Raw genomic sequence first — 17,527 nt, 5'->3', positions numbered from 1 at the left:
AATGTCGTGAAGGGGTTAAGGGGTTAATGACTAACATTAAAAGAGCTTATTTATCATCCTACTAAATGTACCAAAATCCATCAACTCTCTCATCATCTTATGTTCTAGACTTGCCAAGTGCTGATAATCCAAACTTACGATTTTCTATCAACACTTCTTGCCAAACCGGTCACTAGAGGATGCCTGTTTACCAATATTTGGCAGCGTAATGAAACCGACAGCTCATTTTTCGAAGCCGTAAAAGTAGCAATAAAAAAAGGATCAAGAACACTTACACCAGCTCAAAGCCATCTGGAGTTGTGCCGATGAAATATCCTCCAGGGCAAAGTCGTTCACAAGCATTTCTCAGCATCATGTCAGCCTGCTCATATGTCTCAAATGAGTAATGATAAACAAACTGACAGCTGCAAATGTCAAAGTTCATGTCTGGATTCCTCAACTTCTCAGATAAAAGCTCCTGGAAGAAAACAGAAGGTGGAAATTAGAAAAGAGGTTACGTTGCTTTAAAAATTCAATAAAGTAAATTCAATACAGACCATAATATATTGTGATGGGACTTCATGTATATCCTTGGCTGCAAGCGGTCAGCAGAGAAAAAGACACAACTACACTATATAGACAAAAGTATTGGGACACAGCTCTTTATCATTGAATCCAGGTGTGTCATTCAGTGCCATTGTCACAGGTGTATAAAATCGCACACCTCGCCATGCAGTCGCCTTTACAAACAATTGTAAGAGAATGGCTTGTTCTAAAGAGCTGGCTGCAGTCGAGCCTGGCACAGTAATAGGAGGCCACCGTTGCAACAAGTCTGTTCGCAAAAAAGTCTTCCCTTCTAGATATCCCACAATCAACCCCATCAAACACCTTTGGAATGAACTAGAACAGAGATTGCGATCCAGGCGCCCTCGTCCAACAGCAGCGTCTGACCTCACAAATGCTCTTATGGATAATTGGGCAGAAATTCTAAAAATGTTGCAGTGTGTCTATGGGAAAGCCTTTCCAGAAAAATTAAAGGTTTTTTTTTTTTTTTTAGTTGCAAATGAGGGACAAACTCCATATTAATGCCTATGAATTTAGAATAGGATGTCATAAAAGCTCCTGTAGGTGTAATGTGTAGGTGTCCCAATACTTTGGTTTATGTAGTGTATTTTGCATACAGGGAATTCGGATTTGATTAAAAAGTGACTGCAAACAAGCTTCAATCCACACACGGGAGTCTAATTACAGCCAAGATGGTCTCCGTTGGGAGGCCGAAAATCATCCATTTTTCATAAAACGAAATACATAGGAGACATGGACTCATCAAAGCACATGATGATAGCACGTTTCCCCACATGACAACTCCCGCTACAATACATCCGAAGAAATTGATATTTCCAGCAATTACTCCAATAAAAGAGGCCTCATGTGAAGTTAATGCAACAATCTTTGACAGTCATTTCATTTCCTTTACGGAAGATCGTAATCTGATTGCCGAATAGTGAAAGGCAACAAAAGACCCTGAAAGACGAAAAAAAAACAAAGGGCCATACAACAGTGGCTTCGCGGTCAGCTTTGGAAGTTTTGATCATTAGGCCATAGAAATATAGAATTTGAAAGGTTAATATGTATTATGTTTGTGGGTTTTGTTTTTTGAGGAACTTGTATTTTCCAAGTGAACTTTCGTGCCAGTTCCTGAAGGGGCGCAACACTGCAAAGATCACTGCCCGTTCATTTATTCTAACAATCGTGAGAGTCTCAACATTGACCTCCGCTCTGAAACACCTGTCACAAAGCACATGAAACCTGTATAAATCCTATTCCATTGCATCATGTCTATGGGCTAGGAATACATTTTATTCATTGAATAAATACACATATTAACATATAAAAGAATGAAATAATTAGGCAGAACTAGAAAAGAAATCTAGTAATCATTTTAGTGAACATTGTTTGTCCGGCATTCGTGGTTCATGTATTACAACCTTGAATTAAAATAGATTTTTGTTGGGTTTGTACCATTTCATTTACACAACATCTGCACCACTTTAACCCCTTCCCACTTTTGGGCGTGACTGTACATCCAAATTCAAAGTGCGTTCCCGCACACAAGCGTACAGTCAGGCCCTGTAGATGAAGCCGGCACAGGAGCTGTGCGCGCTTCATCTTCAGCGGCTGTCAGCTGTCATACACAGCTGACATCCCGCTGCAATGGCAGTTACCGCCGATCGCAGCCGTTTAACCGCTTCAATGCGGCTGTCGATGGCGTCCGCCGCATTGAAGTGGTTGACAGAGGGAGGGAGCTCCCTCTGTACCCCCCCCCCCCCCGCGATGGATCGCGGGTGGCGATGGTTGCTATGGCAACCAGGAAGCCATTGCTAGGCTTCTTGGCTTCCTGGTTGCCCAGGTACGGTAGCCTATTAGGTCCTGCCCGAGTCATGACGTAATAGGCTAACTGTCAAATGAAGAATGACAGTTACGATGCACTGCACTACATAAGTACATACATAAGTAGTGCAGTGTATTGTACCGGGGATCAGAAGAGCAGATCTTCAAGTCCCCAGGTAAGTGTAAGAAAATAAGTGGAAAAAAAAAAAAAAGTGAAAGAAAAAGAAATAAAAGTTTTAACTGATCAACTCCTTTATTATTAGAAAAAAAATGAACATGAAAAAAATCTATACGTACTAGGTATTGCCACGTTCGGAACGGCCTGATCTATAAAAATATCACATTATTTTTACCGCACGGTGAACGGCGTAAATTTTTTTTATAAAAAACAATGACAGCATTTTATTTTTTGGTCATCTTGTCTAAAAAAAAAAAAATTGTAATAAAAAAGTGATCAAAAGGTTGCAAGTAACGCAAAATGGTACCAATAGAAACTACAGTTCGTCACGCATAAAACAAAAAAATAAAAAAGTTATGGCTGTCAGAAAATGGCGACACTAAAACATGACTTTTTTAGAAAAGAGTATTTTTATTGTGGGAACGTAGTGAAACGCATAAAAACGATATAAATTTGGTGTCACTGTAATCGTATCGCCCCGCAGAATAAAGTGAACATGTTGTTTATACTGCACGGTGAACATTGTAAAAAATAAAAACACAAAACCGTGCTAGAATGGCTGTTTTTTGGTTTCCTCATCTCCCAATAAATGGAATAAATAGTGATAAAAAAAAAAATAATTAAATAAAAAAAAACAAAACAAAAAAAACGCATGTACCCCAAAATGGAACCAATAAAAATTACAGCTCATTCCACAAAAAACGCGCCCTCACACAGCTCCGTCACCGGAAATATAACACGTTATGACTCTCAAAACGCAATGATGCAAAATTATGCTGAATGACGGCCCAGACTCATTTTTTAGGTCCAGTAGAATTTCACTAAATACCCCACATCATCATTTGCTGGACCCCATAGGTGGACCCTGTAGACGCAGCATAGATAAGGACACTTTAGGGCCTTGTGCTGCTTATAGGACTAGTGAAGAAGTCAAAGATTAGGCAATACTGGAGCGCAGATATTTCGTATAATACCCAATAAACCCGACCTGTGTATAAAGGATTGGTTCAAAGCGTACCACACCAATCCATGGATTATTCATTCACCCCATTATTACATCATCCTATTATGACCTGATGCACTCCGCCCAGCTTACATATACCCTGATGTACTCCGCCCAGCTTACATATACCCTGATGTACTCCTCACAGCTTACATATACCCTGATGTACACCTCACAGATTACATACCCTGATGTTCTCCGCACATATTACATATACCCTCATGTACTCCGCCCAGCTTCCATATACCCTGATGTACTCCGCCCAGCTTCCATATACCCTGATGTACTCCGCCCAGCTTCCATATACCCTGATGTACTCCGCACAGCTTACATATACCCTGATGTACTCCGCACAGCTTACATATACCCTGATGTACTCCGCACAGCTTACATATACCCTGATGTACTCCGCACAGCTTACATATACGCTGATGTACTCCGCACAGCTTACATATACCCTGATGTACTCCGCCCAGCTTACATATACCCTGATGTACTCCGCCCAGTTTACCTTATACCCTGATGTACACCTCACAGCTTACATATACCCTGATATACTCCGCCCAGCTTACATATACCCTGATGTACTCCGCCCAGCTTACATATACCCTGATGTACTCCGCCCAGCTTACATATACCCTGATGTACTCCGCCCAGCTTACATATACCCTGATGTACTCCGCCCAGCTTACATATACACTGATGTACTCCTCACATATTACATATACCCTGATGTACTCCTCACATATTACATATACCCTGATGTACCCGCACATATTACATATACCCTGATGTACTCTGCACAGCTTACATATACCCTGATGTACTCCGCACAGCTTACATATACCCTGATGTACTCCGCACAGCTTACATATACCCTGATGTACTCCGCACAGCTTGCATATACCCTGATGTACTCCGCACAGCTTGAATATACCATGATGTATTCCGCCCGCTTACATATACCCTCACATTATAAGCTAAAATACCACTAAAACACCAAGCAAAATCTGCGCTTCAAAAGCCAAATGGTGGTCCAACTGAGCCTGGCAGTGTGCCCAAATGGCAATTTATGACCACATATGTGGTATTACTGTATTCTGGAGAACCCGCTTAACAATTTATGGGATGTGTGTCTACGGTGGTACAAGCTGGGCACAACACATTGGGCACTGAAATGCATCTATTGTTTACTCATTTTTGCAAAACACTTGTGCGGTCAAAATGCTCACTACACCCCTAGATAAATTCATTGAGGGATCTAGTTTCCAAAATGGAGTAATTTTTCGGGGGTACCACTGTACTGGTACTATAGCTCAATGCAACATAGTGTCAAAAAACTAATCTTGTAAAATCTACACTCCAAATACTAAATTGTTCTCCTTCCCTTTAGAGACTTGCGGTGTGTCCAAATTGCAGTTTATGACCACGTCTGGTGTATTTCCCTACTCTGAAGAAGTTGCTTTACAAATGTTATGGTGCTTTTTCTCCTTTATTTGTTGAGAAAATGAAAAATTTTGAACTAATTCTACATCTTATTGGAAAAGAATGTCATTTTTCATTTTCACTGCCCATTTCTAATAAAATCTATGAGACACCTGTGGGGTCAAAATGCTCACTACCCCCCTAGATGAATTCCTCAATGGGTGTAGCTTGCCAAATGGAGTCACTTTTGGGTAGTTTCCCTAAGGGGCTTTGCAAACCAACATGGTGCAGAAAAACCAATCCAGCAAAATCTGCTCTCCAAAAGCCAAATGGCGCTCCTTCCCTTCTGAGCCCTGATGTGTATTCATACAGTGGTTTATTCCAACATATGGGGTACTCTGAAGAAGATGCTTTACAAATGTTACGGTGCTTTTTCTCCTTTATTTGATGAGAAAATGAAACATTTTGACCTCAAGCTACGTCTTAGTGGGAAAAAAATGTAATTTTTCATGTTTACTGCCCAATTCTAATGAAATCTATGAAACACCTGGGGGGTCAAAATGCTCACTACACCCCTAGATGAATTCCTCTAGGGGTGTAGTTTCCCAAATGGAGTCACTTTTGGGGGGTTTCCACTGTACTGGTACCTTAGGAGCTTTACAAATGCGACATGGTGCCGAGAAATCAAACCAGCAAAATCTGTACTCCAAAAGCTAAATGGCGTGCCTTCCCTTCTGAGTCCTGCCGCTTGCCCAAACAGCAGTTTATGACCACATGTTGGGTATTTCCGTACTCTGGAGAAGTTGCTTTACAAATGTTGGGATGCTTTTCCTCATTTATTTGTTAAAAAATTTTACAATTCTGAGGTAAAGCTACATCTTATTGGAAAATAATGTCATTTTTCATTTTCACTGCCCAATTCTAATGAAATCTATGAAATACCTGTGTGGTCAAAATGCTCAATACACCCCTACATGAATTCCTCTAGGGCTGTAGTTTCCCAAATGGAGTCACTTTTGGGGGGTTTCCTTTGTTTTTGCACCTCTTCTAACCTGACATGGTGCCTGAAATATAATTTAATCAAAGGAAGGCCGAAAAATCCACTAGGTGCTCCTTTGGTACTGGGGGCCTTTGTTTCAGGCCCGTAACACACTAGGGCCACATGTGGGATATTTCTAAAAACTGCAGAATCAGGGCAATAAATATTCAGTTGCGTTTCTCTGGTAAAAACCTTCAGTATTACAGGAAAAATGGATCAAAATAGAATTTCTGCAAAAAAAATGACATTTGCACATTTCCCTTCCACTTTGCTTTAATTCCTGTGAAACGCATAAAGGGTTAAGAAACTTTCTAAATGCTGTTTTGAATACTTTAAGGGGTGCAGTTTTTAAAAAGGGGTGAATTGTGGGGGTTTCTAATAGATAAGGCATATGCAGTTCTGAGCGATCCAGCATAGAAGCTGGTTTGTAGGGGGAAAGCTGGCGCCATTTTGGAGAAGACCGGTTGCAGGTAAGGTATGTGTGCTCGTTTGCGCGCGCGCGTGTGTGTGTGTGTGTGTGTGTGTGTGTGTAACTCTGTGTGTGGCGGTTGCATGTTTGTGAGGGTTTGTGTGGGGGAGGCACTCGATGGAGCAGCAGGGGGGGTGTGTGTGTGTGTGTGTGTGTGTGTGTGTGCGGGGGGGGGCGCTCAACAGAGCAGCGGTGCTCGCCGCTGTTGATTCAAAACAGTTGATTGGAGGCTATGAAGGATCAGCGGGTGCCGCTGATCCTTCACAGCCGCTTATCTGCTGTTTTGCAGCATCAGTGTCAAGCACCACTGCTCCGTCGAGCGCCCCCCCCCCACACAAACAGGTAAGTGGTGTGTGTGTGTGTGTGTGTGTGTGTGTGCGTGTGTGCGTGTGTGCGTGTGTGCGTGTGTGTCTGAGTGGCACGGTTGAATGTTTTGAAGGGGTTTGTGTGTGGGGGCGCTCGACGGAGCAGTGGTGCTCGCTGCTGTTCCTTCATAGCCGCCAATCGGCGGTTTTGAAGGATCAGTGGCACACGAGCCGCTGGTATTATTAGGCTGGGAAGGGCCAAAAACAGTGACCCTCCCCCCCCAGCTAATGCTAGGCTGCGGTTGTTTTATTGTATCTAGCTGGTTTACGAAAATGGGGGGGGACCCCATGTCGTTTTGGTCAATTTATAAATTTTTGGCGATACCATATATGTGTAATTTATTTAATTTTTTGACACTTTTAATAAAATAAAACCACTTTTTAATGGAAGAAATTATTTTTTTACCCAATCTTTACTACAAATTTTTATTTCACATTAATTTCTTATATTTTCAGTCCCACTAGGGGATTTCACAGTGTGATCTTTAGATCGCAGATATAATTCTTTGGTATACTTCGTATACCAAAGCATTATTACCGGTCAGTGTAAAACTAACAGGCAATCTATTAGGCCATGCCTCTGGCATCAGAAAGCAGAGCACCCGCTCCAGCCTGCACGGGTCTCCTGTGCAGGACTTAGACTAGGCCGCCGTGAAAAGGCGGCGGCCTAGCCTAAGGCTCCTTAGTAACCGTCCTGAAAAGGCGTATCGGTGGTCACTGAGGGGTTAAACCAACTCCAGTGTGGGGCGTGGCCTAGCAGCAGATGTAAGAGGACGTGTATGGCTGGAGCTCCTGCTGTATTCATCCTGAAAGTACTGTTTATCCCTGAATTACCCGGTAATATTCACTGATCTGGAGGCTGGAGGAGTCGGTACCGCTTAATACAGCTGCAATGACCCGTTCTAAGAAGCAAAAAACACCGCCGGCGAGTCCGGGGCCGAGAAGGCAAGATGGCGCCGAGGAGACTGAATGCAGGAGCAGGCACATGCGGTCTGAAGCGGCAGACAGGCTGGAGAGATTTGCAAGAACCCCCCGTGCGAGCGGATCTGCAGCAGGCAAGACGCCGGTGGCTGGCAGTGGGAAGGCAGACAGCATGGCCTCAGGTTCCAGATACTCCGTGCTGGGAGAGGACTCGGTGAGTGAGGAGGAGGAGGAAGAGCTGGGGAGTCAGCGGCGGGGCAAGCGTGTGGAGGAGGATGGAGGCAGAACGCATAGCAGGAGAGACCAGGTGAAGGAGCCTTCCCTTGCAGATATATTCGCTGCGGTAAAGCAGAACTCCCCAATTTTATCTGTGCTGACCGGGCAGGTGGGAAGCCTGAAGGAAGATATACTGCTGTTACGTAATGACTTACAGAAAGTGGCAGAAAGAACCACAGTTATTGAGGGGAGAGTGTCTGAAGTGGAAGATGTTCTGCCGGAGCTCAGGCGGGATGTGCAGTCTCAGTCCTTGGCGGTGGTGGCCCTGCAGGCTAAAGCGGATGATTTAGAGAATCGGTTACGCAGAAACAACGTGCGTCTGGTCGGAGTGCCGGAAAAAACGGAGGGCAATAACTCGGATGAGTTTTTTCAAAAATGGCTGCTGGAGCAGTTTGGTCGGGAAGAGCTGTCTCCTTTATATGCTGTTGAAAGGGCGCACAGAGTACCTACCAGACCGGGACCACCGGGGAGGCCCCCGAGACCGGTCTTAGTGAAGCTGTTGCACTACAAGGACAGAGATAAGATACTGATGGCAGGATATCTCCATCAATGGCGCCAAAATATCCTTTTATCCGGATTTCTCCGCGGATGTACAGAAGAAGCGGCTGCAATACTGGGATGTAAAGAAACGTCTGAGGAACTTGTCCATACCATACTCCATGATGTATCCGGCCAAATTGCGGGTGGTTGCTTTTGGGACTGCTTCATTCTTTGAGAACCCCAGAGAGGCTGCAAGATGGCTGGATAGCAATGAGGCACGGTTGCGGAGACCGGCTGGAGAAGAAGATGCGTGAAAGCTCGCCTGGGCGGTGAAGTCTGGAGCCATGTTGGCGTTTGCGGGACTGTAGCATATTATATGTTATTATGCAGTTATCCGAAGTGTGTGAACACCCTTGTTTGAAACACAGCAGGGTGGTATCCTTTTAACAAGAATGGCCGCACCTGACGGCAATGTTATTGTGGGACTGTTACTGGGTACCTAATGTATCTGTTAAATCTGCTGATTGTATGAGATTGTTTATTACATGCGAATAGCAGTGGGAGCCAGCGCTCACTGGAAGTGGTGAGAAAGTTAAGCGGTTCAAAGAGAGATGCCAATAGGGTATGTCGAAAGTTCGCACTATAGTGCGTTTCTGCTGGATAGGAGAGACAGTACATGTCGCTCTGGCCCTTTTCGGAGGGAAGGTTTTGTTGGGGGGGGGGAGGGGAGGAGGGAGGGAACGCACGGCCTAATATCTTGACTGGAGCAGGCTGGAGGAGTAACAGATTTCTTAAAGATATGACGCCTGATGGGATCGGTTAAGTGTCTATCCTGGAACGTCCGGGGAATACGGGAAGCTAGGAAACGACAGGCAATCTTTAACTGGGTTAGACAGCAAAATGCCCTGATAGTGGGGCTGCAAGAAACGCATCTGACTAGAGAATCTATCCTTATTGCAGAGAGTGTGGATCGCACATGGGTTTCACTCATTTCACACGACTTATTCCAGGGGGGTGAGTTTGTTGATACACAGGAGTCTTCCCTTTGTCTGCCATTCGTCCTTTTCTGATGAAGAGGGGAGGTATGTGGGAGTGCATTGTACTATATATCACTGGGAGTGTATTCTGGTAGTGTTGTATATCCCTCCGCCTTATTCTAGCACTGTACTGAAACGAGTTACGGAGAAACTCTCCAGGTGGCCTGAGGTACCGTTAATCGTGATGGGGGATTTTAATGCAGTGATGGCTGAAGGGTTGGATAGGTTTCATAGAGGAGGAGGAGGGCAAAGAGGAGATCTGACCGCCTTTGGAAGATTAATGGAGGAATTGGGTCTGCGGGATATTTGGAGAGATAAACATCCAGGGGTGAGGCAGTACTCGTGTGCATCATCCACATTTCAGTCACTTTCGCGAATAGACTTGGTAGCATGCTCAGCTTCAGCGGTGCCGTACATAGCGCAAATAGAATATCTACAGAGGGCGTTGTCAGACCACTCTCCGATGGCGGTGACGCTGGAAGTGGGTGTAAGGCATACCAGGAACCCCGGGAATTGGAAGCTGAATGCGTTTTGGTTAAGATTGATGGATGGCGGGGAAATACGGAATCTGATAAAAGAATATTTTAATTTTAATACTGAGTCAGTGCCGCGAGGAGTGTTATGGGATGCCATGAAAGCCTGGTTGAGAGGAGTATTCATTCAACATATTAAACGAATTAAAACTAAATCTAGGCAGTTGGGAGACAGTTTAGAGGATCGGGTGACAGAAACAGAAGGGAGACATGTAGAAGAGGGGTCCGAGGAGACACTTAGACATTGGGTGGAGGCGCAGACGTTGTTAAAAAATCACCAACTAACAATGGCGGATAATAAACGACTATTCCTTAAACAGCAATATTATGAAGGGGAAACGGACACGGGGCAAATCCTGCACATATTTCAGCGGTTTTACACTGACCTATATACATCCAAAGTGCACTACGACACACAGCGATTGGACGAGTACTTGGGAAACATTAATATGTCTACCTTGGGCCGGGAGGACCGTGAAAGCTTGGAGGCCCCTATTTCACTGGAGGAGTTGGAACAGGCGATAAGGGATATGGCAAATGAGAAAGCTCCGGGTCCAGATGGGTTACCGGGGGAAATCTATAAGGAATATGGGACGGAACTAGCGCCAGAATATTTGAGTACTTTGCAGGATAGTTTTGACAGAGGTAAACTACCAGACTCCCTATATGAGGCTACGATAGTGGTTCTCCCAAAAGAGGGGAAAGACAGTCAATTACCGGAGTCTTACTGGCCAATATCCTTGTTGACATCGGATGTCAAGATTTTGGCAAAGATATTGGCGCTGCGGCTGAACAGGGTGGTACAGCATGTTGTGCATGAAGACCAATCGGGGTTCATGCCCTCCAAATCGACGGCGGTCAACCTCAGGCGGCTGTTTTTAAATCTTCAGGCGACACCGGATGAGCAAGGAGGAAGGGCGGTGCTAACGTTAGATGCCGCAAAAGCGTTCGACTGCGTAGAGTGGGGGTACTTATGGCGGGTAATACAAAAGATGGGATTCGGCCCTAACTTCGTGAAGTAAGTGCAGTTGTTATATGTGGCCCCTACAGCCCGCATACGGGTGAATGGTGCAATGTCTGAGAAATTTTCACTGGCCCGGGGTACGCGACAGGGGTGCCCACTGTCACCATTATTATTCGCCTTGGCGGTAGAGCGACTGGCGTGCCTCATAAGACAGGAGGAGCGCATAAGAGGCTTGCAATATGGGGAAATGGAGGAAAAAATTTCATTATATGCAGACGACATTTTAATATATATGACGGACACTGAGAATACACTGCAGGTAGTAATGGATACGATCACAAGGTTTGGGGAGTTCTCGGGATTAAATATTAACTGGACCAAGTCTGCTCTGATGCCACTTGACACGGTGAATATTGTAGATACTGGAGGGGGACTCCGGATCCCGATAGTCTCTGAATTTACGTACCTAGGGGTTAAGGTGACGGCTAGGGTCCAAGACTACATGTCTTTGAATGTCTCACCACTGCTGCTTAAGGTGAAACATAAAGGTGGATGCCTGGAACAGGCTCCCGCTATCTGCCCTGGGGAGGACTAATCTAATCAAGATGATCCTTATGCCTCAAGTTTTATACATTCTTCATAACTCCCCAGTATGGATACCTAAACACTGGTTCAGACGATTGCACAATCTCTTTCGGGATCTGGTATGGAAAAAAGGGGTTCCAAGGATTAAATTGGAGAAATTGCAATTGCCCAAAGACGAAGGGGGGGTAGCGCTGCCAAATGCCTGGATATACTACCTGGCTGCCCAGAGCCAACAATTTAAGGGATGGGAGGACACAGAGACTTGGGGCTCCAGTGCACGTTTATTGTCATATTTGGGGGGAGGACTCAACCCACTAGAGGGACTGGAAGCGCATACCTTTAAGAGATTGGCGAGGGCTAAACCAACGTTACTCCTGATACATAAAATATGGTGGCAGTGCAAACAGATCCTGGGAGTGGGAATGTGCACCAAATATACTCCCCTATGGCATAATCCGGTCCTGTGGGAATTATACCAATTAGAGGGCATGCAAAAATGGGAATCGGCAGGGGTTCGACGAATACAACACTTGTATGATGATAACGGGTTGAGATCATTTCAACAGTTGAAAGACCTATTTCCACTAGAGCACAATATGTTTTATCAATATTTGCAGATCCGTCATGCCTTACAGGCACAGGCGCATGTGGTGGACCTGACTGTCTGTGCTCTAGGGGTCCTGGAGTATGTGGGAAGGGCTGACACAACCAAAGGCCTGATCTCAATGGCGTACAGGAGCTTACTGGCCAAACACCTGGGAAACCCAATGGTGCTGGTAAAAGCGAAATGGGAACAGGATGTTGGTCCATTGACTGAGGAGGAGTGGGAAGAGATATTAGCGTCCACATGTCACTTATCGCTCAGTCTGGCGCAGAGGAGATCACAACTCTTCCTGATACATAGAGTGTACCGCACCCCGTGGGTATTAAAACAGATGGGTATTAGATGCTAAATGTCCTAGGTGCACGGAAGAGAAGGCGGACATACTACATATGTTTTGGTCATGTGAGGCTCTGAGGACCCTATGGGGGGAAATATTGGATCTGATAAAGCAGGTGTATGGTCGGGAATTGGCGGCAGACCCTAAAGTTATGTTGTTGGGAGCGGTGGGAGAATTGGAGAGTGACAGAATGGCAAGCCTGGCAATTGCCAAGATATTATATCAAACAAGGAAATGCATTGCTAAACACTGGCTGGATGCGGAGCCACCAGGGATGAGGGAAATTGTAGGAATGTTGAACTATAATATCCTGATGGAGCATAAGATATTTTCTAAAAGGGGCACGGAAAAAAAAATTGAGAAACAATGGAGCAGATGGTTGGCATGTCCCTAGGTGCTGTCACCTGAACTAAGCAGAATAAGGGCGAGAGTCGTCTGAGGAACTGGAGGTGATAGAGTCTGGAGCAAAAAGGGGTGGTGGGGGAATTGGATAAGAGAAATGTGCTCTGACCAGGAATGGTACTAGAAACAAAGGGCGGAGATATAGTGGGGGGCCGTGCGGGGAGGGGGGAAAGGGGCGAAGTTGGGGATTTCCTGATATGTTGTCACTATTGTATACGATGTTGGAAAATTGAAATGTGAATGTGACTGTTATTTCATTTCTGTGTTCGTATCAATAAAATTGGTTTGATTTAAAAAAAAATAACTCCAGTGTAGCTTTAGCAGTTTTTTTAGGGTCATTGTCCTGTTGGAATGCTGAAATAGGTTTTCCTCAAGAATTGCCCAGTATTTACTGCAAACCATCTTTCCATCAATCCTGACCTGACCTGCTGATAAACAGCATCCCCACAGCATGTGTGAACACAGCCTAATAGTGCTAAGGTAGTTGGTGCAACAAGCATTCTTCCAGCAATGCATGTATTTTTATGCCCCATTCACATGCTCTGGAAAAACTCTGCGCAAAATCGTTAATAGGATGCAGATTTTAAAATTTACAGCGAATTTCAGCTGCGGATTTATGCCGCCAGATTACCTTAAAAATCCACGGCATACCGTGTTATCAGTAGCAAAGAATCTCTCTCACCGATTGGCCGAGAGAAAAAAACATGACTGGCTCAACGGCTACTTTACAAAAAAAATTGGTGAGTAGTAGGGTGCATTCTCACGTAGAGAGTGGCAACGGTAGTGTGACGGGCCAGTTTTGGCTGCATGGCTTGTACAGGTAAAAAGGCACAAGGCTTTGATGCGTGGCACACTACTGCTTGACACGTGAGAATGCACCTTACAAATCAGTTCTCTCATTTAGGTCACTGACATGTTTTCAGCACTTATATGATGAACATAAGATTAGTACCTTTGTAGAATCTGCAGTCACAAACTCTGCTTCAAAAATATAATCACGTTGGTTCCGTGCTTTCATATCCGAGTAACGCTGTTCACACTGCTGGACGGACACGTCTGCTATATCTGTTAAGATGATAAAACAAAAAAATACAATGAACTTTAGCACCGGCGAAGGCTGCATGTGTTTAGTCATAATCCAAAGCTGGTCTACTTTTCGAGTTAATTAGTGGTAGAAGTGATTAGGACTTGGAACAATGACTGCTACTTGTTGTAGAGCGGTGCGAAAACCGCTCCTTACATAATTGATATTCTCTGCGTCTACCGTAAACAATGAAGTCTCTTCACACAAAAAGAAAGTGCTGTAAAGTGTGCTCGATGTATTCTACCTCCAAATAGAAGAGCTCTAGAACACTTTCTAATAAATAAAAGGATGGGGGCAGCACGTACAAAGAGAACAAAAATGTGAAAACTCTATAAAAAACATCCAAAGTAATTACCAGTATAAAAGCATGTAAGGTGACTGACTAAGCGCATGACAAAAGCTTCCACAGCTAATGGAGCAAAGCACTTTTCCTTTCAAAGATCACATAGAAGGTGGTTTATGTAACTACAATGTTAGAACATATTTAGTACTTGCACCAAACATGTGTGTGTATATATTGTTTTACGTCATTTATTTAAAGATGACCCGTCACCTCTCCTGACAAGTCAGTTTTAGTTAACCCTTGTATTCCCTATGAAATAACAATTCTGGAATAGCTTTTCTTAGAACTCTGCGTTGTGCCATTCCTCTGTTATACCTCTTAGAAATTCATGAATAAATTGACAACAGGGTGTTATCTTTCCCTTGTCAAGGGGCGTTTCCCTACACAGTCTCACTCGGTCAGCACTGATTGGACAGTGTCAGTCTGTGTAGGGACACCCACACAACCAGTAAAACCCGGTTGTCAAGTTATTCATAAATTTCTAGGAGGAATAACCAAGGAACAGTACAACGTAGAGTGCTAGGAAAAGATGCTCCAGAATTGTTTTTCATGGGGAATATAAGTATTTATTAAACAGCATGTCAGGAGAGCTGACAGGCCCCTCTTTAAAGGGATGGTGTCATGAATTATTTTTTTTTTATCATATTGCATTTAATATGATATTAACAAATTTTATTTATGTGTGTTCTCATGTTCTTACTTTTACTTCTCTATGGGGGCTGCCATTTTTTTTTTCATCTCTGTATGTGTTGATTAACGACACATACAGAGATGGAATACGGCACATACAACCCCATAGAGAATGCGAACGCGAGCCGTTCAATTCTCAGAAGCGTACGCCGTCTGTGTGGGACTGGTGCATGCGCCGCTCCCACACAGACCAAAACTAAGCTCCTTCGCAGGCAAAATCCAGCGCCGTTTTCATGTGGACCGGAAGCCGCTGCCGGACAGTAAGATCACGACTTCCGGCCATATGTTCAGGTGTAAGGCATAGGAGCGTAGACCAGCGGAGGCGGCAGGTAATTTATGTTTGTGTATGTGATGTGTGTATTATGTTCGTGTGATACGGTCTGCTGAGCACTGTATCTAATCCTCCTACACTGTGCAGTCACTCAAAAAATGGCGACACACAGTGTAGAGGGTTTGAAGATTCAAACCTTTCCTTCTCCTGGCACTAGCCAGAAGAAGGGAGGGGGGATTGTGTGAGGATACTAGAGGAGAGAGTGTCCACCCCAAATTTGCAGCATAAATCAATGAGGTTGCTTTACCACATTGACCATGCTGCAATTTTGGGAACTGCTCCCTCTAGTGCCCAGCACATGGAAATGTTATAAATTAGAATCTAATTTATCATATTTCCGGACTTGTGAAAAAAATTAAAACATTTAAAACATTGTGTAATCACTTAAATAATAATTGTTTAACTAAATTTTTAAAAAAAAAGAAAAAATTCTAGCGACACATTCCCTTTAAGGCAATACAGCGGATTGTGTCCACTGCTTTGTGGTAGCTTTTAAATAAAATCAGATTTTTTTCAAAATAAACTAACGTCTAGTTCGATAATGCTAGAGTAGCAAGTTAAAGAGGTGAATTTTACAACGTCTACAACTAGCATTTACTTCCTGGACATTAGTCTATTTTGGGAAAAATCTGATTTTAACTGAAAGCTACCACAATCCAGTGGGCAAACCGCTTTATTGCCTAAATAGGTGCCATCTTCCAACATGGCTATTTAACATCCTGAAAGGTCAATTCTCTAGGAGAAGATGTAACAACTGTTCCAGGATAGAAGATTACAACCAAGAAGCTGACAGATTGTCTAGCTCATGCGTACAAAAGGGCTACAATTGTATAGAATTAAAGTCTATTAAAAAACAACGTAGCCAGGATACTTAGGGAAACTTCATTTCAGCCAAAAAGAGGTGGAACAAACAACTCACCCATCATTACCACCCGTCAACAAGAACCTTTGTTTATTAAAAAAATAAAAAAGTGAAGAAATATTGCCATGTTTTAAAAAAGGACTGCATACTTGACTTTACCACACAGGTCAGTGTTTGTTTTGGCAACAAGATCGCCCCCACAATTAAAGGGATTATACCTACACTGCATTTACTCAGAAACGTATCCTCATCCCTATATCTGTTCCCAACATACCTTCTCATGTTCATTCTTCATATTCGAATTCCACGTTGAAAAGTGCACAAGCCACTCAAAGGAGGAGGGATCTACTGGAGGAACACTTGATGCGGCTAGTAAAGCTCAGCTCACATCTCGTTTTGTGCGCGCGTTTGTGGTATACGATGACGTATACGCTTTTAAAGTTATAAAAATGTATTCATTTGTAAAAATATGCTTACGTTTTTTGTGGTCATGAAAAAAAAAACAAAGAATGTCTCCTACAATTCCAGAATGCAATATTGTCCCTCCCCCGTCTGCCGCATCACTAGTTCATAACTTAGATGTGATCGATTACAGGTGGATTCTGCGGGCCGGAGACATGCAGGACCTGCTGACACTGAAACCGTCAGGTCCGCAGTACTGACGGATTCAGGTCATAGCGAAAGATACAGCTGCTCCGTATAGACAGTACAGAGAAGCTGTATGTAAAAAAGTAAGAAATTTTTAATAAAGACTAATTAAAAAGTTACACGAAACACACTGATAGACTTGTTTATTAAAAAAACAAATGCCCCTGAAAAAGTGTACAGTCCTAAAACATTATATGATATCCCAGCAACAAAATTTATTTTGGGTGGATCATACGTTTACTGCTAAAAAGAATAGCCTCTTAAAGAGGCTCTGTCACCAGATTTTGCAACCCCTATCTGCTATTGCAGCAGATCGGTGCTGCAATGTAGATAAGAGTAACTTTTTTTTTTTTTTTTTTAAACGAGCATTTTTGGCCAAGTTATGACCATTTTTATATTTATGTAAATGAGGCTTGCAAAAGTACAACTGGGCGTGTTTAAAGTTATGTACAAGTGGGCGTGTATTGTGTGTGTTACATCTGGGCGTGTTTACTTCTTTTACTAGCTGGGCGTTGTGAAGAGAAGTATCATCCACTTCTCTTCAGAACGCCCAGCTTCTGGCAGTGCAGACACAGCGTGTT

General features: G+C 43.7%; 1 protein-coding gene across 4 annotated transcripts in view; it reads right to left on the bottom strand.

Annotated features, from left to right (window-relative positions):
• Window positions 1-17,527, bottom strand: part of RNMT (RNA guanine-7 methyltransferase) — a 66,649-nt gene that overhangs the window by 26,931 nt on the left and 22,191 nt on the right. For all 4 annotated transcript variants that reach the window (XR_012847648.1, XM_075826467.1, XM_075826466.1 and 1 more), the window contains exons 5-6: window positions 13,941-14,053; window positions 276-457 (exon numbers count right to left, since the gene is read on the bottom strand). Coding sequence is in view for 3 of the 4 variants with exons in the window: in XM_075826467.1 (XP_075682582.1) it covers window positions 276-457; window positions 13,941-14,053 (295 nt within the window). In the remaining variant the exon portion in view is untranslated. The remainder of the gene's footprint in view (window positions 1-275; window positions 458-13,940; window positions 14,054-17,527) is intronic.

Source organism: Rhinoderma darwinii, chromosome 5, assembly GCF_050947455.1.
Source record: "Rhinoderma darwinii isolate aRhiDar2 chromosome 5, aRhiDar2.hap1, whole genome shotgun sequence".
Classification (NCBI taxonomy): Eukaryota; Metazoa; Chordata; class Amphibia; order Anura; family Rhinodermatidae; genus Rhinoderma; species Rhinoderma darwinii.
Note: the sequence above shows the minus strand (reverse complement) of the source record. Positions and strands in the feature narration are given on the sequence as shown.